The sequence below is a fragment of the Python bivittatus genome, unplaced genomic scaffold, assembly GCF_059951505.1.
Source record: "Python bivittatus isolate LINGU-HERP-01145 unplaced genomic scaffold, Pbiv_v1 ctg000080_np1212, whole genome shotgun sequence".
NCBI classification, from domain to species: Eukaryota; Metazoa; Chordata; class Lepidosauria; order Squamata; family Pythonidae; genus Python; species Python bivittatus.
In genome coordinates, this window is record NW_028277035.1 from 48,024,249 (window position 1) to 48,051,534 (window position 27,286).

Sequence of the window (27,286 nt, forward strand, 5' to 3'; positions counted from 1 at the left end):
CTATTAGATAGCATGACTAAGCACCCCCTCACAAATGTGTTATGCTGTCAGCCCTTCAAGGTAGAGCAGACTAGGAAGCCAAAGTCATGTAAACCAATACTACTTTTTTAAAAAAATTATAGTAACAGAATCTTGCAAGTCTGAATGTGGCTCCCGCCTCCCTCCCTCCCTTTATCTTTCTGTGAACTAGGGAAGGGCTTGTCCCAGATTCAGGTTTCTTTTATGTAACCATGACCTTGGTAGCAGTTCTTCATCCTGTCCCTCAAGGCCATTCCTTCTACTTCCACATATGCCAACTAGACATACAGTGACACAGGCATCCATCCCTAATCACATTAATGGCAAAATGACAAAGCCTATATCATGGCCCAAGTGTTGCCATTTCACATTTACATCTAAACATCACATATAAGAACATAAAGGGCAACTTCACAGTGTGCATTTTATCACTTCCCCTCAGTCCCGAGGTGCCTGGGCACACAGAGGTGCTTTAAATAATAAACGACAACCAAGAAGTAGGATAAGTGATCAGAACACTTCAGCATCACCAGTATTTCAGTCCTACTGATTATGGATCCATGGTAAGGAAAGTAATTTACAGGGCTGAGCTTATGGAACTATTGTGGTCAAAAGTGGCTCCCCAAAATGAACGTCACAAAGGCTGAGATCCTAAGATAGTAATCTGTATTACCTATTTAAAATTGTGCTTAACCCAAAAGTCTAGAGGCTCAAGCAACCAGAAAATAAAGAGAAAATACAGTATTGTGATTATGGTAGGCAAACTGGTTTTTCACTAATCCCTCGCAAGCAAGGAATGTTTTGTACTAGAAGCTAAGGATTTGTGCAGCAACCTCAGGCAATTTAAATACTGTTTGCTGGCTAACAAGGATTGCTGTTACAGATCACAGAGTTTGGTGCTAAACTTGCATTAAACTGATACAATCTCTTTAATGTTATCGGAAGCTTTTGATCACACTTGTATGTGCAATTTACATACTTGTCAGCTCTGGATTTATTTAAGAGATACTCAATTCAGATTTCATACATTGTTCCAATGTCACTTAAAACTGAGTAAACATCAAGTGCTGATGGAGGATTAAAAAAGCTCTTCTGGGGGATGAGGACAAATATAGCCCTGTATTCAGGTTCATGTACTGCACTTCAAGCAAAAGAAAGTATGTTTATGGGTCACAAAGTAGTTGTCTCTGTTTTATGATAAATGGAGGCTGAAATATGTGTATGAGAAAAAGTGAGTGAATGGGTGAGTGAATGGGCAGATGTCATAGGGTCATCACTGCTTTCTGGGACTTCATTCATTTATTTGATTTCATTTCTATCCTGTCTTTCATCCAGAAACTCAAGGCAGCTTACATAAGGCTCCCTCCTGCTGTTTTTCCCTACAACAAAAACCCTGTGAGGTTGGCTGGGCAGAGAGAGAATCATCCAGTGAGCTTCTGTGGCTGAGGGTCAACCTGAACCCAGTTCTCTCTCATCCTGGTTCAACATATTAACCACTATACCACATGACATAAAGGCAAAAATAAATGAACTTAAGAAAAATCATTTTTCCCTTAAGGATAACATTATTTTCCCTTCTTTAATTATAGTGTGGTTCATATGTCAAAAGAAAATAAGCTATGTGTCTTCATTTTTTCTTATGCCTTATGCTAGCTATGTCTTAATATGTCCACAAAAAACCAAAAAAGAGGCCAACAGAGTTACCCTTGGCTAACCAAAAATATGATCATTAAGAGAACAGCATCGCCCTGTTTCATACATGACAATATGCCATAATATGGTTTTATTTTTTCTTTTACATTTATCGCTAATGCTGGCTGGGGAATTCTGGGAGTTGAAGTCCACACATCATAAAGTTGCCCAGGTTGAGAAGCACTGATCTAGAGGAAGATCTACGTCATTACTTTTTGTCATTGTTTACAGCTTTACTGTTTTAATTGTACTGTTATTCTGCATTGTATTTTGATTTTTACACTATGTAGACCAGCTATAATGAGGCCAATTCTGAATCAAATCAAGTAAAAAAATCATGCTTCTGCTATTGCTTGATGACATTACGTTGGAAGGCTAGCAAACCACTTTGTTTGCTCCACTGTAGCTCAGATCTGATGACATCCTGGGTCACTGGGAAAGGTGATGTCAGCTGCCATAAAAATACTAGAGAATATTCAGAGAAACGTTTCCCAAATGATCTCCCCCACCCCCGAAAATGAAACAAACAAATAAAATCCAGGGGAAATCTCAGCAATTTGTCCACGATGATGTCCTTTGAAAAAAATCCAAGTCTATTTAGTTTAGGGCATCAAGGCTACTGCTTAGTTATGAGAAGCCTGACAATTCTAGATTTGATGATCCAACTAATTTGGTATTATGGTGCTGGCAGCTCGTGATAATTGGATAGGAATATACATGCTGAGGATAGCAAAACAAGTTGTTCATCACTGTTTTAACAGCTACAAATGGTTCTACTTGCCACTGCATAAGGAGATGACAGCTATTTCTGTAAAATCTATGTGAGCAATGAAAAAAGATGGACCATAAATGAAATCATGTCCCTACTTTAAACAAAAAGTATTTGAGGTTCTAATGCGTCTTTAAGCTAATAAAAACTTACAGATTACAACATGTCTAGTATCAATTAAGCAGTGGCAGATTACTGATACACATTGGTCAAAAAATACATTTACAATATGTATCAAGATCCTTCAGAAAAGGAGAAAGAGATGAATCTTAAAGATGGTCTTGGATAAGAACAAGCAAAGTAACGGTAGTTAGATCAATAGAGTGGAATAACTAAACTGGAATACTGAAAGAAGGGAACCACAAAGGAACACAGAAATAACAAGTTAGAATTACTGTCTATCCAATTTTGCATCCTTGCTAAGAGAGCAATTAACATAATAGGCTGGAGAAAGCATAAACAAGAACCATAATAGCAAAATATAAAAATGCCAGCTACAGGGTTAGTGAAAATGTTTCATACTAGTAGTTGTGGTATGATGAACATCTGGCTTGATTGTTTAGGATGGGGATGTGCAATTTCTACTAGTTTGAGGGCATAGCCTGCATAGGTAGGAACATGTTCAAAATGGGCCCAATTTTGGAGGGGGGAGTTAAGGGGTAAAATGAATGCCTTAAGCTCCTGTAAAACGTATGGTCTCAACCTCCCCCCACTTTTGGGGGGGATATGCCTGCTCTGGGGGCATCAAAAATGTACCATACTTTTTGTAGAGAAGCTCAAGACTTCCTTCAGATATTCTACAGTTAGTACATGTTCTTTTATACAAACAGAAAATTGGTATAAAAGGCATACAATTTGTGTAACATGACACAAAGTAGACACCCAGAAGCACTCAGCCCACTACATTTTCAACAGCAGCTTCCTAAGAGTCATGAGAAGACATGTTCCACCATAAATTGCAATAAATAAATAAATAAATAAAAGAATATTGGAAGTATGCAGTAATATAAATTAGAGACCATTTCCTCTTCTCCCAGAAGAGACATTTAAGAACACCATTCAGTTGTAAACTTGGCCCATCAGATGGAGGCTGCCTTTCCTCTCCTTGTTGAATCTGTCTACTGCAGTGTTTCTCAACCTTGACAATTTTAAGATATGTGGACTTCAACGCCCAGAATTCCCCAGTCCACATATCTTAAAGTTGCCAAGGTTGAGAAACACTGGTCTACTGATTGCTAAATTAAGGCTCAGATTCTTAGTTTCCCATTCAGCTCATCACAGTTTCCAGATAAAGGTTTGTGTTATCCACAGCCTCCTTGATTCCAACCAAAAAGAAATGATAAGACTGGATACCATCAGCATACTGATGACATCCAACTCCCAAACTTTTAATAAGGCTAGGATAGACAAGGGGAAGACTTCCCTTTTCTCTTATTTTTAGCCATTTGTCTCATTTTCCCTAACAGCTCCTTTTAATCTTTTCAGAGTACTGCTGAGTGGGAATTTCACTGACAACGTTTTAGGGAGGAGTTCTGAAATTAGACCAAGGCTTCACGACATTAGTCAGAAGCCATTACGAACTCCAATATCTTGCACATAAAAGATAAATGAGAAAAAAATCCAGGATGGGGGCCATGTAAATGCAGGACTTTTCATCTCTTCTTTTACTTATTTACTTAAATATATTTAAGCAACCTCAACTCGGAGACCGATCAAACTAGGAAGCAGTTGCAGCTCAGTCTTCGAAGCAGGTGGTCCCCATGTTCCTATGGGACGATTTGAGGCCTCTCCAGCAAACTCAAATGAAAGCTGCCTATAGTTGCCAGGTAAATCATGGAATTGGGAGCAATGACACATGAGGTCTAGATGCAGGAGTTAACACAATACCTGCCTCTAGGCACAATTACTCTGGAAAAAACCCATACCACCTTTATGCAACAGAATGATGGTATATGGAAAGAATTCCAATAATTTCTTGATAATGACAAATTACCACCAGATACACACACTCAAAACTAAGGGGTGATAGGGAGATGGACACACGGCAAGGCACAGAAAATACGTCTCTTCATTGGTTGGCTCTTATTTACTGCTCCACCTAAAAAACTGGATACCATTATTTGGCCAAGCTGATCTCACTTTCCTTCCCCAGTTAGGCTTCTTTCACACATGCAGCCAGCTCATAAGAGAACCACAGTTTCCCCAGGCCACAGAGTTTTATTCTAACTCCTAAACACAGTCTTGAGCATAAACAAATACCATTTTAAGACAGGCAGATAATGGGCAGCAATTCTAAGACTGCCTGTGGCATACATTCTAGCGACTCTTCATTTGCTTATTCATTCTCCAACAATCTCTCTCTTTATTCAGGAATGCCTTAGGGCTCACAGTCAAATGTACAAACATAGAGACAATATGCATCTCCTTAGGTGGTTAATGCCTTGAGGTCTGCTCTTCAAGGCCAAAGCTGAAAAGCATCCTGGGTGACCTAAAAAACACTCATCCACAAATGTCCTGTCTGCAGGGGTCTCTGCTCAGCAAGCACTTCAACCCCCTTAAATAGATGCCTATCTACATGCTTTGGTCCATTTAATCTAAGGAGTATGCATAAAACAAACACAGTCTTTGGAATACGAAGAGAAACCTAGAAGTTATATTCTGAAGACTCCCTAGGTGTCAAGAGCCACCCTGAAATAACAGGAATGACAGGTTAGACGCTGATGTCGAGTTAAGCCCATTATTTAAGAGAAAACGCTGCAGTTAAAAGCTCAGGTTTTTATCCTCAGCTGCACCTCCTCCAGAAACATTCATTTCCCAAAGAAAGTGGAAAATAAAAGGGCTACATCTGCACCTACTACTAGACCAACATTTGTTTCATCCATGCTTTATAAACAAACCAGAAACAATCTAGAATTAGCACTGCAGATATGCAAAGTATGTTGATGATGCCCAATTTATATACAGTGGTACCTCTACTTACGAACGCCTCTACTTACGAAAATTTCGAGATACGACCAGCTCCGGCCCCAAAAATTTACCTCTACTTACGAACTCACCTCTACTTACGAACCAGATCCGCCCCCATTTTCCCTGCTGCCACGCGGTCGCGGCTTCCTGTGGGCGAGATCGCGGTAGCAAGGAGACGTTGGGTGAGGCTTGTGGTGTGTTTTGTGGTGTTTTGGAAGGTTTTGGAAGGTGTTTGGTGTGCTTGTCAGCATGGCTCCAAAGAAAATGCAGAGCAGGCTTGGCAAGAATAAGGCTTTGAAGAAAAAAGTGACGATCGAACTGAAGAAGGACATTATAGAAAAGCACGATCGTGGTATTCATGTGACCGATCTGGCCTCGGAGTACAAGATGGCGAAGTCAACCATCTCGACTATTCTGAAGAATAAAGATGCCATCAGAGGAGCTGATGTGGCAAAAGGAGTGACAATCTTAACGAGGAAGAGTACACAAGTGGTGGAAGAGCTGGAAAAGCTGTTGTTGGTGTGGCTGAATGAGAAACAGCTGGCAGGTGATAGCGTGAGTGAAGCTATCATCTGTGAAAAAGCCAGGAAGCTGCACAGTGATTTGCTGCAGACAAACCCCTCTACCAGCGCAGCAAGTGAGGAATTTAAAGCCAGCAGAGGCTGGTTTGAGAAATTCCGAAAGAGAAGTGGCATCCACAGTGTGGCAAGACATGGTGAGGCTTCCAGTTCTGACAAGGCTGCTGCAGAAGCCTACAAGAAAGACTTTGAGGACTTCATGAAGGCGGAAGGATACGTCGCTCAGCAAGTTTTCAACTGCAATGAGACAGGGCTCTTCTGGAAGAAGATGCCAAACAGAACCTACATCACGCAGGAGGAAAAGGCACTGCCAGGGCACAAGCCCATGAAGGACAGATTGACCCTTTTGCTGTGTGCGAACGCAAGCGGCGACCTGAAGATTAAGCCGCTGCTCGTGTACCATTCCCAGACCCCTCGTGCGTTCAGGGAGCACAATGTGAACAAGGCCAGACTGCCTGTCATGTGGAGGACCAATGCGAGAGTGTGGGTCACAAGGCAGTTGTTCATGGAATGGCTGCACGAGGTGTTCGCACCCAGCGTTAAAAAATACCTGTCTGACAACCAGCTGCCTGAAAGGTGCCTTCTCCTGATGGACAGTGCCCCGGCACACCCTCCAGCCTTGGTGGATGACATGGACGCTGAGTACGACTTCATAAAGGTCAAGTTCCTCCCCCCCAACACGACACCTCTTCTGCAGCCCATGGACCAGCAAGTGATCTGCAACTTTAAGAAGTTGTACACAAAGGGGCTCTTCACCAGGTGTTTCAATGTCACCGAAGAAACATCCTTGACTCTCAAAGAGTTTTGGAAAAAACATTTCAATGTCCTTCACTGCATCAGCCTCATTGACAAAGCCTGGGAAGATGTCACCTGCTGGACTTTAAACTCAGCCTGGAGGAAACTGTGGCCAGAATGTGTCACTGAACGTGAGTTTGAAGGGTGTGATGCAGAGGTAGTGGAGGAGATTGTGTCCATGGGCAAGAGCATGGGTCTGGTTGTGGATGATACAGACATAGAGGAGCTTGTTGAGGACCATAAGGAGGAGCTGACCACAGAAGAACTTGCTCAGCTCCAGAGTGAGCAACAGAAAGCACTTGGCGAGGAGCATTCCACTGAGGAAGAGGGGGAGGGGGAGGAGGTGAGCAGTGATGTGATAAAATCCATCATGCAGAAATGGAATGAGTGCCAGGATTTCATTGAGAAGCACCACCCCAACAGAACTGTGACAACCAGAGCATTGAACATGATGAACGACAACGTGTTCTCTCATTTCCGGAGGGTTATGCAGCGCAGGAAGAAACAACTGACTTTAGACAGGTTTTTCCCCAGAACTGAGCCTGCAGCTAAGAGGCAAAGAAGAGAGGAAACCCCTGAAGGAGATCTCCCCGATTCCTTTTGGAGGGGGACTCTCCCTCCAAACAATAACTGCCTCCCCACCCCATTCTCCCTCTTCATACTGTGCTTTTTTCCATGTTTTTGTGGTTTAAAAATAAAATGCATAGATTTCAGAACTGTTTAACTGTATGTATTTACATTGAACCTTATGGGGGAAATGTGCCTCGACTTGCGACCAAATTCGGAGAGCGGGTTAGCCGTATTTACATTGAACCTTATGGGGATATTTGCCTCGTGGTGTGACCAAATTTGGAGGGCGGAACGGATTAACCGTATTTACACTGAACCTTATGGGAAAATTTATCTCGACTTGCGACCAACTCGACTTGCGATCAGAGTCACGGAATGGATTAAGTTCGTAAGTAGAGGTACCACTGTATCTCTACCCTATGCTGGGCAAGAGATGCTGTTCAGGTGCTCCAGTGCCTGGAGATTGTAAGAGCCTGCATGAGGAGAAACCAGCAGTGACTCAATCCTAGCAAGATGGAGTGGTTGTGGGTCTTTGATCCCCCAGGGTCAGGAGAGTTGACATCTCTGACTCTGAATGGGTAAACCCTCTCCTGACAGATTTGGTGCACAAGTTGGGAGTCCTCTTGGACTTACAGCTCCTGCTGGAAGAGCAGGTGGCAGCCATGGGCAGGGGGATATTTGCACAAATTCATCTTATGCACCAATTGCACCCATCAGGAGGCCTTGCTCATGGTCACTCATGCTTTAGTCACCTCCCAATTGGATTACTGCAATGCACTCTACAAGGGGCTGCCCTTAAAGACCATCCAGAAGCTGCAACTGGTCCAGACACACAGTTCTGGGTGACCCATGATTCATCCAAGTACACAAACACTGCATGAACTGCACTGGCTTCCAGTTGCTTTCTGGGTGCAATTCAAGGTGCTGGTTATCACCTTTAAAGCCCTACATGGCACAGGGCCAGGTTATTTGTGGGTCTACCTCTCCCCAAGAGTATCTGCCTGTCCCACTATGTCAGATAAGGTGGGCACACTCCATATCTCTTAAATGGTGTTATCTGATGGGACCTTGGAGGCATGCCTTCTCAGTAGTTGCCCCAAACATTTGGAACAGCCTCCCACTTGAGATTTGAGGGGTCCCTACCCTTTTAGCCTTCTGGAAGTCTGTGAAGACCTGGCCCTTCCCCCAGGTGTTGGGCTAGGCTGGGTGTTGAGTCAGGAAGCTGATTGCTATGGTGCCTGATCGGAAGGGTGGTCTTGTTTTTACCTGTTGTTGTGAGCCACCTAGGATCATTATATGAGACAGGTGGCGATATAAGTTATTTAAACAAACAAACAAACAAATCTCTGGTTTATTTTCTTCATTCTTTTTTCAATCAGGATTTAAAAGAAATTGGGACTCTGGGCTCAAAAATAAGCATAAACTTTAGTTACAATAAGCCAGAATCTGTAAACCAACTACAATCCATATTTTAAATTGCAACTTGTTGCCAAAAGTTAATTTCTGGTTTTATTTCTTGAAATGGGTTCCTGTTAAAAAAACAAATGGACAGTGGAAAGGGGCCAAATCATCTGCTTGGCTAGCAATATGTTCCCAGATTTACACAGTTGTTCTCAGCTTAATCCTGAAACGTTTGAGAATGCTGTAGACGGAGAAGCCAAAACCATCTGTAATACAGCTGCATGAAAAGTCAATGCATTGTAGCAGTACAGTGGGAAAAAAATGACATTAACAATGTAATTAGAATACTTCAGATCAAAGATGGTATGTGTAGTAGGATTTCCTTTTCAGCAGTCTGCCTCTTTAGATAATTACTGAGGAGGACCCAGTTTCACAGTACCTGCATATTCTTCCACTGCTCCCAACAAGACTATCTAGAGCATCCATGCAAGGAAATTATGTTTTTGCTTCACATAGCCTTGTAATCACTATTACTGCAATTTCTACCCACCCACTCCCATTTCCAGGTGATCAAATATCATTTTTAAGGTTTCAGCATTTCCAAGAAGGTGGGTACACAATTTCTAAGGCTGGGGAATTGTATTGCTTGTTCCTCCAAAGTTAATTTCAAATCAGGTTCATTTGACTTAGTGCTATGAAAATGATGAAACCACAGCACTGTGGGTGGGTGGGGAATACAGACTGCAGAACCCATGCCATCTGAAGATTTAGCAGAAATCTAGTCCTCTGACACAGTGTTTCTCAGCCTTGGCAACTTGAAAATGTGTGGACTTCAACTCCCAGAATTCTGGGAGTTGAAGTCCACACATTTTCAAGTCACCAAGGCTGAGAAACACTGCTGTAACATACGGATAATCTTTTGTAGAATATGAAGCTGCTTAGAGAGTTTCAAAAAGCAAAGTGGGCTAGGTTTATGCCAAGCATGTCCTGCAAAAGAAAGGAAAACACAGAAGCTAATCTGTATGAAAAGACATGAAACCCTAAATCGCTTTAGCATTATTAGAAGGCTGGATACACTGTTTAGCAAAAGGGTCCAATGCAACCTTGATAGATTTGTTACAGACATCTGATTGGCCCTGATTAGATTAGACAATAAATTCCTATCTTGGTGTTCGCATTGTTCAACTCCCACACTGCAATCTGCAAATTAGAATTTCAGACCTCAGAGACTAGATTCAAATTGGATTAGTGGATCTAGTCCAGGATGAGGTGGGAGGGAAACAACTCAGGGAAAACCAGAGGAAAGCACACAACAGTCCACACATTCTTATGTGCACAGATGCTAACAAAATAATTAAATAAACAGAGAGAGACAACAAGCCACAATTTGATTAGGAGTAAATTAAAAATATAATTAAAACAAAAACAACAAAACAGCAATTAAAGAAGAAGTGGAGAAGGGAATGAATTGTCACTATTAATTAACAAAGCAGGGAGATTATACCTTTAAATGTTGTTTTTCTCCAGCTTAGGCTGTGTGGGTTTTTAATGCAAGGCTCAGCAGCAGAGAACAATTTCCATTTCTATTGTTGGGTGGGTTTATGCGTAGCAGGCTGGGAACTGCGTATATATACACTGAGTCAATAGAAGATCCTTCTCCAAGATTCAAAATACTGAGAAGAAAAATATTGCTTTCTCTTCTATCTGAATGACGAAAATGTAACTCAAGCATAATCTAAATTCAGTGCTGAAACTCAAGCAGCTAGGGTTCTTGTCTAAGGTGGCTTACCACTATAGCCTTCTGAAATAAGGGAAAAGTCACACTACCTTCAAGTGCCAACAATCCACTTCTATTTGGCCCATACAGATGTACTCTACTGCCTATGACCCTGTAAGGTGTAAGACTGGTTGGCTTTCAAAGAGTAGCTGCAAAACTGAGTCACTTCACTTAGTAGCAAAATGTGGACTGATTAAAATCTTCAAGCATCTGTAAGTCAGAGTGGTAGCAATATGGCACAATCTGCATAAGCCATTTTTCTGAAACAAAACAAAATTTCAACAAGTTAGATGTCGTAAGCACAAGACAGGAAAGAAGACAGCTTCTTGTTGCAGGGACTAAGCTACACTCTCCAGTGTGGAGCACATTTTCACACCATACTTGGTAGCACGACCATCTGCTTACAATGCACTCTTATATCATACAAGGCTTATTCTGTCAAGGTGTTTACACTCTGGATCATTTTTCATTCGGAAGTACTAATAAAGACTCCACTTAACTGTATTGGTTTCTTCAGAGAGAAGTGCTTTCAAGTTTGATTGATTGATTATGTGGCATCAAGTCATTTTCAGCTGCTAGCGACCACATAGATAGAATTTCTCCATAACAATCTACCCCTTACCTGGTCTTTCAAGTCTCTGAATGGTGCACTCATCACCACTGTAACTAAGTCCATCCACCTTGCTGGTGGTCATCCTCTTCTTCTCTTTCCTTCTACCTTTCCCACCATTAGAGCTCTTTTCAGAGAGTTGGGTCTTCACATAATGTGTCCCAAGTAGAATAATTTGAGTCTGGTCATTTGTGCCTCGAGTGAGAACTCTGGGTTGATTTGTTCAAATAACAGTTTGTTTTCTTGGCTGTCCATGGTATTCTCAGGAATCTTCTCCAATGCCAAAGTTCAAAGGCATCAATACTCTTCATATCCTGCTTTTTTATAGTCCAACTTTCACTTCCATAGAGTGTCACAGGGAATAACATGGCTTGCACACTTGTATTTGTAAATATAGACACATCACGTTATTTGAATATCTTTTCCAAGGCCTTCATGGCTGCTGTACCAAGTGCTAGTCTAACTACTTGTTCCTTTACTGTTGATGGTTGATCCTAAAAGGCAGAAGCTGTCCGCTACTTCGATATCTTCATTGTCAGTTCTAAGGCTGGTTGTTCAAGCTGTTGTCATTAATTTAGTCTTCTTTATATTTAATTTTAGTCCCATTTTTTCACTGCGCCCTTTGACTTTTAGTACTAGGGTTTATAGATCCTTTGCATTCAGACAAGTTAAAAATACATATCTGCCCATTCAAATCCAAACAGCATGCATGATTATTATTTCTTCTTCTTTTTTTATGCATGCCTTTTCTTCAGGCATTAGATGAAGGAATCTCGCTTGTCTTTATCTCCAGAACATATGATAACCAAAGATATATATACACATAGAGCACTTCCAGATAACTGGGTTGTCTGAGGTCCAAGTCTTCTAATTTCATGTTTGAATTGGGACAGGGGCTTGAAAGGACTGTTCTGGCAATTAAAGTTACCAGGATGCTTTTGGCAACTCTAAACCAGGAGTCAGTACCATTTGCAGAGAACCAACAGATATTCAAAATGTGCCCTTCCAGGCCAAAAAAAAAAAAAAATTGTCAGCAGAGAAGTCTTGGCCAATCTGCTCAGTTTTGGCCAGTAATTTGTCATCTCCTCAATTTCATATTAAGGAAAAAATCTCTCCCTCCTCCCACATCAAATACATACTGCAAACTAGGATATGGGAGGGTGCCAGACATTCCCTCAAATAGTCATGGAGGGAATTAGCCACAATGTTGGCTAAAGACAACATCGTGGCTCCTGTAGCAACAATCTGGGCTTGCCAACTGAAATTCTCTACTTATAAAAAGCATTTTGACTGAAGTAGTGTATCTGGGTTCCAGCAAAAGAGGGAATGATCAGCAATGGTGCCAATTGTTCAGCACGTGAATCAGGTGTAACAGCTGCAAGTGCCCATCACAAACAATAAAGAGCTAGCTAGAATTAGCTCATAAATATTTTTCAGAAGTATTGCAAGGTGTTTTTGTTGGGTTGGTTTGTCGTAAGAAGCTTTCAATCCATTGATTTCATTTAAAATAAACAATATTACAAGCCATTTGGTGTTCCCTATTATTGACAACCAGTGTACATAATTAGCAGGATCAAACAATTAATCCTGGGGGAGGGGACTGTATTATTTCAGACAAGTTGGTTGCATATCTAATTTTTCCTTCCTATTTTTCTTTGTGCAGGGAGTTTTTCTTCAGGGACATTCAGACACAGAAATCCTCTATTTTAAGCAGTATTGTTAATGTGTCTGTGTAAAAGGCTCTTGTACTTTCCTAGTCATGTAAAAGAAGGGATTTTAATAAATGCAGCTTGTTTGCTTGTTTATTATATCGATTTATATAGCCACTCAATCAGTGTGCACCTTAGGGGGCCAGAAGTAACTGGAGAAAGGCAGTCCCACAAATAACCAAACCTTATGCCATGGAAGGCTTTACAGATAACAACCAGCACCTGAACTGCATCTGGAAGCCTCCTGGTAACCAGTGCAGCTAGCAAAGCAACAGGGTTACATGAGCGTACCATGGGGTTCCCATAACTATTCACGCTACTGCCTTCAGATCAGCTACAGCTCCCATGTGGTCTTCAGTGTGTTCTGACAATTACTGTTGCTCAATCCCTCCTTCTACACAATTTTAAAAGATGCAAGAACCTTGTCTTATTTTGCATCCGGTCATTTAAATATCATCACTTGATTCTAACGGCCATATAATCTGGCTTGATTCTAATGACTGCAAACCTGGCCCAGTTTCAACCATTTGAGATTGGTGAGCTAGAAACAGAGGGAGAACAACTGAACATCCAAGAAACCTTCAGTCTGCCTAAGAGATACTCCCACCCAATCAAAAGCAGTGGTATCGGTGCTTTATATACTGCTCTTCTCCCCATTCTTCTCTGGCTGATAAGCTAAATTACTATTGCCAACACAATTATATTATATTAAGGCACAGCACAATTAAATAAGCAGGCCAGCATCAAAGTCAGTGCAAATATATAATGCAAAAAAAATATTTTTTTTTCCTTTCCCACATAATTCCCCAAATATAGCCTCACACATTTTCGCATTTTAAAACAGAGCAAGTGTACTTTTAGACAACACATTTACCTCTTGGTGAAGTGTGAAATTGCCTCTCAAAGTGCTCCAGTTACAACATCCATTTTGATGGGATAACAATTCATGTACTTTAATATGGGTATTTTGCCATAAAATCAGTTCTGAGTTGGTAATGTGTAGAATTTCTGGACTAAACAGTATCTCCTAAATATTCCACACCTGCGCTGAAGGCATACAGAAATTAGCTGCATGCTATACATTTTGGAAGTTTTAGCAGTTCAATAAGATTTGGGAGAATAATCACAGGTGTCACTAATTAATTATATGAAATCCAGAAACTATTTTCCAAGACAGCTCTTCTGTTTTTGAAATATCACTTTTTTCAGCATTCAACAATAACATTTTGCTACTGGAAAAGGGGGGAGTAATGGGTTCACCCTTCAATAGGCACAGAAGTTGAAAGAAAAAGGAGCCAAATTCAAAAAGTTTGTTCAGGGTGGCATTGCACTACCCCTTAAGAATCAGGTTAGCCATTCCAGCAGTGAAGCCAGAAAGCTGTGGAGCTTTAGCTGATAAACCATATGAGTGTTCTCCTGCAAGGAGAGACCTGGCTTTGGTGAGGCATGCACTGGTAACCTGACGATCAGACTACTGCAATTCATTCTTGGTGAGGCAGCCCATTAAAGCAGTCCAAAATCAGCAGCTGACTTAGGATGCAGCAACATGAATGGTAAGTGAGGTCTCTTTAAGGCTCTGCATTACCCTCAATATTGAAACAATCTCAATGGTTATGGTTGCCTTCTGAGTTCACCCTCAGCATTTACGTTATCAGTGCAGTACCTTGTGAGCCCCGCCATGAATATACTTGCCATCAACAATTAAGTCTGTTTTCTCTGTGTCAGGGCTTATTTTATTACACAAATTGCCAATTGGAGTTGAAATAAGCCCCCTTCTTATTACGGTTCAGAAAGGTGCTCTATATTTATTTTCTCTGGCCTTTTAATCTCTTTTAATGTTTTCAGTATTTTACATTTAATTGTTTTGACAGTGTTTTTATTATGAAGATTATGTCTGAGCTATTTATGTAAGTAGGCTAGATCTGTTGTTGGAACAGGTGGCAAATAAATGTACTAAACAAATAGATATAGTTCATCTACTGTAAGACTAGAAGAGACAGACCAGACTCAGTCTGATGAACTTAGCTATCCAAGTGGATTTGGAACAAAGGGGGAGTCTTGACCAGAGCAGCAAACAATTCTTTTTATTCCCCCTTTTACACTCCCCTCCAAAGTCTTGCTGTGCAGGGATGGGTGTTTCTGAGAGGAATGAGCGAAGAACATCAGGAGTTTATGCCAAGAGTATATATTCCCAGCAGGGTCACCCAAGGCATGAAGGTCATCCCAGCTGCCCAGCTAAAGCAAGCAGGCACCTACATTGGGGCAGCAATCATATAGGAATACGCTGGAAGCAGATGATCACTTTAATGATAATGCCAAAGGCATCAATTCATACTGCATGGGAGAAAGTAATGGTAAGCCATTCCTGTATTTTTAACAAGAAAACCACTTGTATAGTAAACATAAAATGACTGACGATATAGGGGTGGGCCCCTCAAGTCGGATGGCACTTAACATGCTACTGAGGAATACCTGAGGATTTTTCAAATTACTGATGTTGTTTATGATGTGGCTTGATTAAAGTCTTTGGGACCTCCAGTTGCTGATGGTGCCATACAGGAAAAGAAAATCTGAAGCTGTAAAGATAGAATTATAGTAAGAACATGGAATGTAAGAAGCATGAACACGGGAAACCTCAAAACAATGAAAGATGAAATGAAACAACTACAAATGGACATCTTAGGCATTAGCGAATTGAGATGGTCTGGGATTAGATACTTTCAGTGAGAAGATCACACTGTTTATTACTCAGGACATGAAAAACAAAGAAGGAACAGTATCGCTTTTATATTTAGGAAGAGAATAGCGACAATAGTACTTGGGGACAATGTATTCAATGATTGAATAATATCAATTAGTTCCACCATTTATGGGGAAAACATCAGGAATCACTTTGAAGTCCTGAACCCTATTGATAGAGAACCAGAAGAACTGTGATATTAATTTTAAAAAGTTGTTACAAATGAATGGCACCTGGATGTCAAAAGAAACAGTGGAAATTGCAATAAAGAGAAGAAAAGCCAAAGCCAAGAAAGACAAAAATCTCAGGAAGGAACTTAACACAAAAATTGAGAAAGATGTTAGAAGATATAAGAAGCAGTATTACAACAACATCTGTAAAGACATTGAAGATGGAAACAGATTTGGATACTGAAAAACTGATGGAACAAGCAGTCAAGAAGTACACCACAGACTAGCACACAGTAGAGAAGCCATGAAGGCCTCAGAAAAGATATTCAGATGTGTCTATACCTACAAAGATCATTGCATTAAAGTAGTATTCCCTATGATGCTTTATGGAAGCGAAAGTTGGACTTTGAAGAAGCAGGATAGAAATATTAACACTTTTGAACATTGGTGATGGAGAACACTCCTAACAATATAATGGAGAGCCCCCCTCTCAAAAAAACCCAACCCAAACAAATGGATGATTGAACAAATCAACCCAGAGTACTCACTCAAGGCACAAATGACTAGGGTCAAATTATCCTGTTTGGACACATTATGCAAAGACCTAGTTCTCTGGAGAAGGTTCTAATGCTGAGAAACATGGAAGGTAAGAGAAGAGAAAGACCAGCAGCAAGGTGGATGGACTCAGTTACGATGGCAATAGGTGCACCGTTGGAAGATCTGAAGAACCAGGTTAGGGATAGATCCTCCTGGAGGACCTAAGTGGTTGCTAAGAGTCAACACTGACTTGATAGCACATAATCAATCAATTATTTTGATACTTCCCAACTGCTGTATTATTGGACAATTGGAGTTCCAAAATACAAACATCAATTTAAGGCAATTATCTTGATTCAGGTTTCCATAGACAAATTACATACTTCAAGCTGTAACTTCAGTAGATTGTGGAACATGCAGCATTCATATGGCAAAGAAAATAGTCTATGGCCCAGAATAACATGCAAAAATATTAATAAGCTGTTGGAGACAGGCTATATTGACAACAATGTATAGTTATCTCAGAATATCCACTCTCCACCCAATTTCTTTTTGTGCAACTAATTTCCAACCCATGGAATACAATCCTATAACCTAGTCAGAAGCTACACTGAACAAACTAGGCCTTCATTCTGAGTGAATATGCAAGGATTATGCAGTCACTCTAGATTCATCCAGGTACAGCCAAAACCACTTAAATTTTACCAACAATGGTCAATCAATATTTGTTTTGTTTTTTCAGGAGAGCTAAAAGATACTAAGTATTAATAATATTGTCACTATACAGCTCACTGATATATAATTTGCATGTGTTGATGTTTTGCTCTGAAAAAGAATATATGAATAAATGAAATCTTAAATCAGCAAAAATGCACCTCCTATTTTGGTCACTGCTGACTCAATATAAAACTTTCTTTAGTAAAATAATCCTCCAGTTCTTACAGCAACATCACAGAGGGGAAAAGTAGGGCTGTCTAGATTAACTGCAGTGAAATATATTGGCATCATGAGTGCTGTGCTCATATCACTCATTTCCATCAACTCATTAGATGGATGGATGGCTGAAAAAGAAATCACAACTTACAAGTCGTGAATAAAAGGAAAAGACCATGGACAACTCAACTACAAGAAGAAAAAAATAAATTTGAGGTCCTACTCTAAATACATCTTACTTGGGGAGATATATAAAATTATATATAAAAAAAATACAAGTCAATTATATTGGACAGTCTGCTTGTGTAGTGAAACAGAAGGACTTCGAATATAGCAGAATCGAGCGTTAACAGAAAGCACCATAACTTACAGTGTAACAGCACTGCACCCTTAAGATGGTCTTGTCCCATGCTGGTGCCAGCTGGACTCTAAACTGCTTTAAGAAAAGTCTGTCTGGATTGGGGGCTTTGGCAGCAGTTTGCCAGATGTTCCATCTAGACTGCCTGCTAGCATGCCCCCAACTGGGCAATTCCCCAGTTACTATACCTTTCCAATTTTCCTTGTAAGGAAACCAAGTGCCAATCACTTCCGTTTCTGTAGGCAAGTCTTACTGGATATATATACTTCTATATGGATATTCACATATCAAAATATACACATACACAGTTGAATTATAACCCTCACACATATGCACAGAGGAATCTTTCAGTAGGACAGTGGCTGTAATATTCGCTTGATGTGCAGAACATCACTTGTTTGAAACCCAGCAGAACTTTTTTTTTAATTTAATTTTCTTTCTCTGAGATACCCACTTTACTACAATACTTTCTTTAAAAAATAAGAAGAAAACTGCTGCAGCATTTCATTTTTTCCCAGGCCCTTGAGGCAGTAAAGTGTAACTGCAGTACTTATTCATCTGCCCTATTTGAGTGCTGGAGTGAAATCTTTCTTCCTCAAGTAACTGGAAAAAACAGATGAAATGGTGTACCAATTGACTTATTAAAAAATTTAAAAATCAACAAATAAGTAGGCAGTGCTGCTGGGTTTTGAACCCTCTATATAACAAGCAGGGGTTGTAACCACTATGCTACTGGAACACCACGGTAATAGTAGCTGCAGCCAAGATTAGAGTGCTATAGAGTGGTGACCGCTGACCCAGATAAGGGGGTGTTCCTGCTTCTGCACACTACCAAATCAGTGCACAGCACTTGAAATAAATACAGCAGGCAAACCAGATAGCAACACCTGAACACTGGAAAACACTACTTTCAACACAGAACAGAAAACACACAAGGCGGTCACATTCATGATGGGATGGGGATACAGTGGGGCAAAAAAGTATTTAGTCAGCCAGCAATTGTGCATGTTCTCCCACTTAAAAAGATGAGAGAGGCCTGTAATTTTCATCATAGGTATACCTCAACTATGAGAGACAAAATGAGAAAAAAAATCCAGAAAATCACATTGTCTGATTTTTAAAGAATTTATTTGCAAATCATGGTGGAAAATAAGTATTTGGTCACCTACAAGCAAGCAAGATGTCTGGCTCTCACAGACCTGTAACTACTTCTTTAAGAGGCTCCTCTGTCCTCCACTCATTACCTGTAGTAATGGCACCTGTTTGACCTTGTTATCAGTATAAAAGACACCTGTCCACAACCTCAAACAGTCACACTCCAAACTCCACTATGGCCAAGACCAAAGAGCTGTTGAAGGACACCAGAAACAAAATTGTAGACCTGCACCAGGCTGGGAAGACTGAATCTGCAATAGGCAAGCAGCTTGGTGTGAAGAAATCAACTGTGGGAGCAATAATTAGAAAATGGAAGACATACAAGACCACTGATAATCTCCCTTGATCTGGGGCTCCATGCAAGATCTCACCCCGTGGGGTCAAAATGATCACAAGAATGGTGAGCAAAAATCCCAGAATCAGAACCACATGGGGGGACCTAGTGAATGATCTGCAGAGAGCTGGGACCGAAGTAACAAAGGCTACCATCAGTAACACACTATGCCGCCAGGGACTCAAATCCTGCAGTGCCAGACGTGTCCCCCTGCTTAAGCCAGTACATGTCCGGGCCCGTCTGAAGTTTGCTAGAGAGCATTTGGATGATCCAGAAGAGGATTGGGAGAATGTCATATGGTCAGATGAAACCAAAGTAGAACGTTTTGGTCTAAACTCAACTCGTTGTGTTTGGAGGAGAGAGAATGCTGAGTTGCATCCAAAGAACACCATACCTACTGTGAAGCATGGGGGTGGAAACATCATGCTTTGGGGCTGTTTTTCTGCAAAGGGACCAGGACGACTGATCCGTGTAAAGGAAAGAATGAATGGGGCCATGTCTCGTGAGATTTTGAGTGAACACCTCCTTCCATCAGCAAGTGCATTGAAGATGAAACGTGGCTGGGTCTTTCAGCATGACAATGATCCCAAACACATCACCCGGGCAACGAAGGAGTGGCTTCGTAAGAAGCATTTCAAGGTCCTGGAGTGGCCTAGCCAGTCTCCAGATCTCAACCCCATGGAAAACCTTTGGAGGGAGTTGAAAGTCCGTGTTGCCCAGCGACAGCCCCAAAACATCACTGCTCTAGAGGAGATCTGCATGGAGGAATGGGCCAAAATACCAGCAACAGTGTGTGAAAACCTTGTGAAGACTTACAGAAAACGTTTGACCTCTGTCATTGCCAACAAAGGATATATAACAAAGTATTGAGATGAACTTTTGATATTGACCAAATACTTATTTTCCACCATGATTTGCAAATAAATTCTTTAAAAATCAGACAATGTGATTTTCTGGATTTTTTTCCCCATCTTGTCTCTCATAGTTGAGGTATACCTATGATGAAAATTACAGGCCTCTCTCATCTTTTTAAGTGGGAGAACTTGCACAATTGGTGGCTGACTAAATACTTTTTTGCCGCACTGTAAGTAGAGTTCAAGGCATGTGCTAAGCCTTGTGAGGCATGCCAAGGGCTGCACTGCAAAAGTGGTGGGACCAGGATCCATTTGGGGAGGGACTAAGAAGTGAAAAGGGCTTAGTCCCTTAAGCTTTGTTTCAAAAAATCCAAGGAAAGTGGGAGGAGGGGCACTAAACTTTTTGACCATAGGGTAGATGCTGCAAAACACATGCTGGAGGATCATGCTCTTTATGTACTGCTGCTGTATGGGATGGTATTGGCTCTAGTATTGTACAATGTCAAGCCTATTTTGCAAACTACATAAATATGAGTAAAAGTTTGGTTAGAATTAATAGTAACATGACGGACACTGCCTTTCTTTGAAATATCCTTATGAAGTAACATGTGGCTATAAAGAAAAAATTAAGTGAGTAAAATTTGAGACAAATCCACTGATATGAGGCAAATCAACACGTTCTTCTTGTCCTGGCATGAGGACAGCCCATTAACTGTTTCCCAAGTCTGCATGCCTCCACCTATAAGTTGAGTTGGTCCAGGGACACCTTAAGGTGCTACAATATGCTCTGATAGTGGTATTTTCCCTAATATCCTGGCACAAGGCACTGTGTGCAGGCAATGTAGAACATATTAATATGCATCAGGGAGAACATATTAATATGCCTGAAACAACATGTTCCATACCAGCAATCTTGTCACTCCAACTGGTTTCTTGTGGATTCAGTCTCTGCAGTCTGGACCCTGATTCCCTTAGCTATTCCTCAGTCTTCTCTTGGCCACAAGGGTATCTGGAACTTTGCAGCTCCCTTTTCTTTCTTTTATAAATGTGTGGATCAGCTGTTGGATCTAGAGGGTGTAAAACCTTGACAATGTCCATCCCATGCATGACTTAACACATGTAGGTGAAATGTAATTGAAAAAACGTGGCTCATGCACTGCTGTAGCCTGTGTAATTAGGAATTCCCTTCCCAGGAGCTGCTGCTACCAAGGAAGCACAGGCTCCTTGCTTCCTTCCTCTCACATTTTCTTAGAGTAGTTTACAATTCCCACACTAATCCTCGCAGTTGACCCTCTTTCTCAAACTCTAGTTCCTCAGTAGCATCTCAGTTGCACAAATCTGGATGACCACTAGATGGCACCCATGAGACACAAAGCTCTAACCTTCTGCTGCCACCTAGTAGTCATTAAGTTAAACAGTTAGTCAATCCATAGATTCAAGAATATTAAAAAATGGTACAGTGGGGGAAAAAAAGAAAAACATTAAAGTGCATGGAGTAACCAGTGTGTTTTGCATGCTGGAGTCTTCTCGTATGGAATGACGTTCAGCAGAGCTGGAATTTCAGCTGAGAGAACCACCAATCAAGGGCCTTAGAATGTTGTGCACTAAAGATGGACAGTAGTGAGGGGCACATCCATTCTGGGTGTATGGTATGGGGGTTGCAAGATTTGGGGCATCACATTTTACTCCTAGCTCTGGGATAGGGCAGGATCAGATGGCAGCACATAATCTTTCTCCACCCTTCATGTTGATTCAGCAACTCACCTTGAACACAGATGATGTTAAGACTGTTAAGGTATGGCCCCATGCATGTTTACTGAGAAACTGAGTCCCAGTGAGTTTTACAGGCCTTATTCTCAAAGGAAGTTTGTGTAAGATTGTCTCTTTAAAATATTTGGGAAAGAAGGTAGCATGTGGAAAGACTGACCTAGTTAAAAGAGAGGAGGGAGTGATGTGACCTGAACTACTGCTGAGCTTTGAAAACTCCAATTGCCAAGATGACTGAAACTGATTGCATGTTTGCATAACTGTACTTTAATCTTTATGCATTTTATTGTATTGTTTTTGCTTTTCTTACTGAAGGATCTGACTGATTTTAATCTATACTCTGGAACTGTCACTACCATGCACTGTTCTGCTGTGACTTAGGAGTTTTGGTTTTATGGATTGAAAAGTTGATGTGCTATTGAAATAAATGTGGGTTTACTTATACTTAAATACTTATTAAAAAAGCTGATACTTTGATATGTAATTCTATTTGATATGTAATTCTAAGAATATTGCTATTCTTTTTTTTTTTTTTTAAGCACTATGAACTACTTTGGGCACAAGGTTTCTGGGAAATCACAAACAAGTCATAATAACAAACAATTTAATAATATCTGATAACTTTGAGGCAATTAAGCTATGTAAAACACAGACATATAGAAGCCATTTGCTAACTGAAAGTCCTCAATGTGATTTCTAAGCAGAAACAATCAAACAGAAAATGTAGATATTGAACATTGTCACAAGAAAAGTCAGATCCACCTAATATTACAGCTTAAACATGCTGATCTGCTCTTGCACCGTATAACAAGGAAGGAAATGATATAAAATGAAAAGTTAGGTTGAAAATGTACTTGAAAGCCCAGATTTAACTGCAGACAACTCCTGTTATTCTCTGCTTCATTCCCCCATTATATGCTCATATTTTGCAAAATATCCTCCCAAAGGAACCGAAAAGGCCACTCATCTGAAGAGCCCAAAGTAGGCTAGAGCCTCAGGGAGTTTAGACTGGTCTGAGAAGAAAGGGCTAATGGACACATTTCAATCAATCATTAATTGTAGACTTGTATATGATGGAGATGCAAAGAAGAAAATACTTGAAAGAACAACTATGCAAGGACTTTGTATAACATTACCCATTTCTTAGAAACATGCTGTGAAACATTGTGATAAAGTATCAATCAGCAGACCCTAGGGATTACAGGATACAGATATCAGTACCATACCAATTCCATTCCGGCCTACTGCCTGTTCCCTCAGATACACTAAAACCAAGGAGCCACTTTACCTTTAAAGCATGGACTTTCTTGGCCAGGAGACTCTCAATGTCCCCTGCCACTTTTTCCACAATTTTCTCAGGGATGTTGTCTCTTACTTCAAATAAATTCTTCTTCTCATCATAGATCTGTTGAAAGAGATTAACAAAGAAAGAATTTGTACTGACAAATACAAACAAACTTTCCACAAAATAGTTTTGGAAAAGAAAAAGAAACCACCACAAATAGAACACAGTAAATGTTCAGGGTATGGAATCACATATCAGTCCTTCAACCCATAACAAAATTCTTAAGCCAGACACTCTGCATACGGACAGCTTTTTTCACTCATATATGTCCTTCTCATACATCCAAAACCTCAGGCTTCCTTGCAGGGGCCTTTTGCAATTTCTCTCATTGCAGTGTCTTGTAAAAAAGCAACCCGCATCTCACACATTATATATCTAATTTTAATTATCAGCCAAAATCAATTCACTGCAGGATGAAGGACTCTTCACTGAAATTTCCTTCAGTGGCAGAGATAGATGCTTTGCAACCTTCTGGTCTAGGTCTCCCGCTCTCTGGGACAGAGTGATTGGCCGAAAGTCAGCAAGCCAGTTTCTGTGCCTAAGGGAGGAATATAACGAGTATAACCTAGTTTTCTCTTCTCCTAGTCCAGCATCTTAACCACTACACTACACTGGCTCTACATATTTATATACCTCAATATCTACACTTATACACACATGCATAGCAGTGAAGATATTGGTATGTGTAACTGTAATATTATAAAATAGAAGACAGTAACGATGGGTTCACCACATGCAGACAGTTAATGTCAAAGGTCCAGAGGATGTAAAAAAAATAGATACATAAACACAAGGTTGTATCTGAGTGCCTGGCCAGTTATTTAACTTCTGAGATTTTTGCTTTTCAGAACATCCTTCCACTTTTGCAAGCTGAGCATGCCATGTGGTCAGAAGCCTTTGAAATTGAGATTCTCATTTTCCTGGGATATTTACGGAGTACCCCCAAGCCTTAATCAGAAAAGTACTCTGTGAAATCCCACATATGCCCAATCCAGTGGTTGAAAACTAGCAGACTGCCTGCCCTCATCTCTCCCACTGTGCATATAATTCAGGGAGGACGGAGACTAGCAGCAGATGGTACATAGCTGAAGGTGGTGGCTGAGCCAGTGAAGCTCAAAAGAGACACTGAAATGGACTAATATGATTAAAAGTCTGCAAGAAGAAAAGAGGGAAAATATTTAGAGTAAATACACGGAAACCATGCAACAGCAAGCTGTCTCGATTTTTAGAATATCTACAGACTACTGCTATCATACCATTTGATTTGCTAGTAGCAATGGAATTGTAATTTGCATCAGAGAAACCAATTAGTTCAGCAAGGTAATGGTCTCCACCTACATTTTTTTCATGAATTCTTGGAATTAGTTTCTCTTCACTTGTGTCTGTGCATATACAAAAATATCCACACGCAATTTACAAAAACAACCCTCCCCAATCTGGTGCATTCCACATGTTGAATTGCAATTCTTGTAATTTCCAATTAGTATTTATCCAATTATTATCTATCCAATTATCTCAAGAAATCATTTAATTTCCAATTAGTGTAGTCATGAACCAAGTTGCTGGGAGTTATGGAATTTGTGGTCCAACAGATACAGGGAGCAGCAAGTTGGCAAAGGCTGATATAGAAGATGGTAACCAAGAGAACTTCAAGGTTGTAAAGCAGTCTGAGCTCACACATTGCACTAATCCAAGAGAGTCTGTGACTTACTCAGCACACTATAGTGAAAACAAACCATGGCTTAGAACGATCTGCAAACCTGGCTATAGTAAGCAGCAAGACTGAACCTATGCTTAGAATGACCTCATCTCTGTTCATTGGCCATAATCTGTAACTTGCCAGACAAAAACTATGCCAGACAAAAATGGATGTGTATGGGGAAAAAAAAAATCTGGAGGGCACCAGGCTGAGAAACATTGCTGTAGATTATCAACACGCATTAAAGAGACACATTGCCATTCAATGTGCAGATACCAGTCTGGCTATGATAGGTAGGCACAGATAAAGCAGAGAACCATAACTATTTCTGCATTGTATATGTGATTCCACAGACTTTACACAATGCATGAATAATGTTATTATTTTGAAATAAAGGCAAACTTTGTGAAGCAGTTTCAGAAATTGATTTTTGAACACTGTAGCCTAAGTAGCTTATGTAAGTATACAAATGCCCAACACTGAATATTTATCCAACGTTGTTTCTGGCAGTGGGCCCCTTCCATGCCTTTCTAAAAACTGCCTTTGACCTGCTGTGTGGAAAGGCTGTTCAACAAATAGCAAACCCTTTCCTGATAATACAAAGGCAGCTGGAGGTGAATTGATGTCCCTGAATACCAATCTCAGACCTTCCCCCTTGTCAAACAGCAAGCTATACACCCCAGAGGATGGAAAAATACTTTACAAAACCATTTAATATCAGAGAACATGGTATAATGGATTCTTATGGTCTCTCTTCCCTTCTCTTTATTTTTCTTTGGGTAACAGCATAACAAAGTAATGTGTTTTGAAGGCACAGCAGCTCCAGCTGAGCAGCAGCAATTTGGGAAACTAAAGAAAAGGAACAACCTTCAAGAAGAAAACCTTGAATGCAGAGGGCATCCTGACGCCAGCATTTTCATATTATGAAATGCCAAATCTCTTCCCATTGGCTGTTGGTGATTTTGTCCAAAAAAAAAAAACAACTAGACTGTGCTGTGCCTTTGCCCCATTATGCCCTCATGTTTCCAATCTTTAGGAGCAATTCTTCTTGAAACATTACAAAACAATGGTAATCAAGTAAAATGCTGTCGTTTATAGTCGAAACATTCAGCTACTATAGTCTTTCTATACATTTATCTTTCTGGCCAGGAATTATGGGAAGTAGCTAGGTATTATGACAACCACTGTATGGAAACAGGTATGGTTACTATTGCAGAACAGATAGATTTTATGAGTATGGATATAAACCCAGACAAAATACTCTTGTTATTTGTGGCTGTTTCAGTGAGGACGTCACTACTGCTAGTTACCTTGTCATCTACAAATAAAACTTGAACGTAGATCTAGGCAACATTGTACACTGAGCTTTATTTCTTAACAAAGGCCTATAGGTAAATAAATTACATGAAATTAAAGAGCAGGAAGCAGAATCATGAATTTGTATGAAATCAGGGTTTTTAACAAGTGGAGCAAGTAGAGAGCCTGTTCCCCTTCAGATGTTGCTGAGCTACAACTTCTAGAATATCTAATGGTGAAACACATGGAAAACTGTAGTTCAGCAACATGGTTAGAAACATGGGTTGGCCACCCTTAATCTAAAGCTAGGTGTGAGTAGTAGGTTGGCCATGTTTGCTGATCACACCAAATTATGCAAAGCAGTAAAAATAAACAGATTGCAAAGTTCTCCAGAAGGGCTTTCTCCAAGCTGGATAAATAGCAACAACATGACAAATGATGTTTAACATAAACACAAAATGATGTTTAATATAAACACAAAATGATGTTCATGGGGGAAAAAAAATAACTCTATCCATCCTCTGACAGGGTCTGAGCTACAGATCTTGGGCCCATGGTAGGTAAATTTAATGAAAATGTCAACCTGGTGTAATCAACTGTGAAAAACACAAAAAGATAAGGAAAAGGATAAAAAATAAACTGTCAGTATCATTAACACTTTTGCAGTTATCCATTTCTATAAGAAGGCTGCAGACATACTAGAAATACTCTGTGGAACAGCTGCTGTATCTCAGAAAGTATATTGTAGAATTGAAAAAAGTGAAGAACTGATAGGGAGTTGGATCAACTCTCCTGCAAGATAAGGTTACAACAACTGAGCCTTTTTAAATTTAGGGAAAAAAAGATTAGTCAGCAGAAGTACATGTTCATAAAATTATGAACTGTATGGAGAAAACAGATAAGTTTTTTTCTTATTCTTTTATATATTAGAGTCTTGAGGCCCTACAATAAAGGTGAATATTGGGAAATTCAAGACAGGCAAAAGGACATATATTTTGCATAATTAAACGATGGAATTTGCTATCACATATGGTGGTAAGAGCTCCTAACGTAAAAGCAGATTAGGTTTTAAAAGCAGATCAAGCAAACGAATGCATGGTAAGTCTTCAGTGGTGGCTTGCTTCAACAGCTATAAGCCTTCTCCTCAGAGACAGCCAAGTCTTTTATCGTCAACTGCTGAGTGACAATAACAGGTAAATATTGGCTGTTAAA

At 40.2% G+C, this 27,286-nt stretch overlaps 1 protein-coding gene across 2 annotated transcripts in view; it reads right to left on the reverse strand.

The window, feature by feature from the left end:
* Window positions 1–27,286, reverse strand: part of CACNA2D2 (calcium voltage-gated channel auxiliary subunit alpha2delta 2) — a 656,510-nt gene that overhangs the window by 464,833 nt on the left and 164,391 nt on the right. For both annotated transcript variants that reach the window (XM_088134018.1, XM_088134017.1), the window contains exon 3: window positions 23,023–23,139. In XM_088134018.1, coding sequence (XP_087990144.1) covers window positions 23,023–23,139 — 117 coding nt within the window. The remainder of the gene's footprint in view (window positions 1–23,022; window positions 23,140–27,286) is intronic.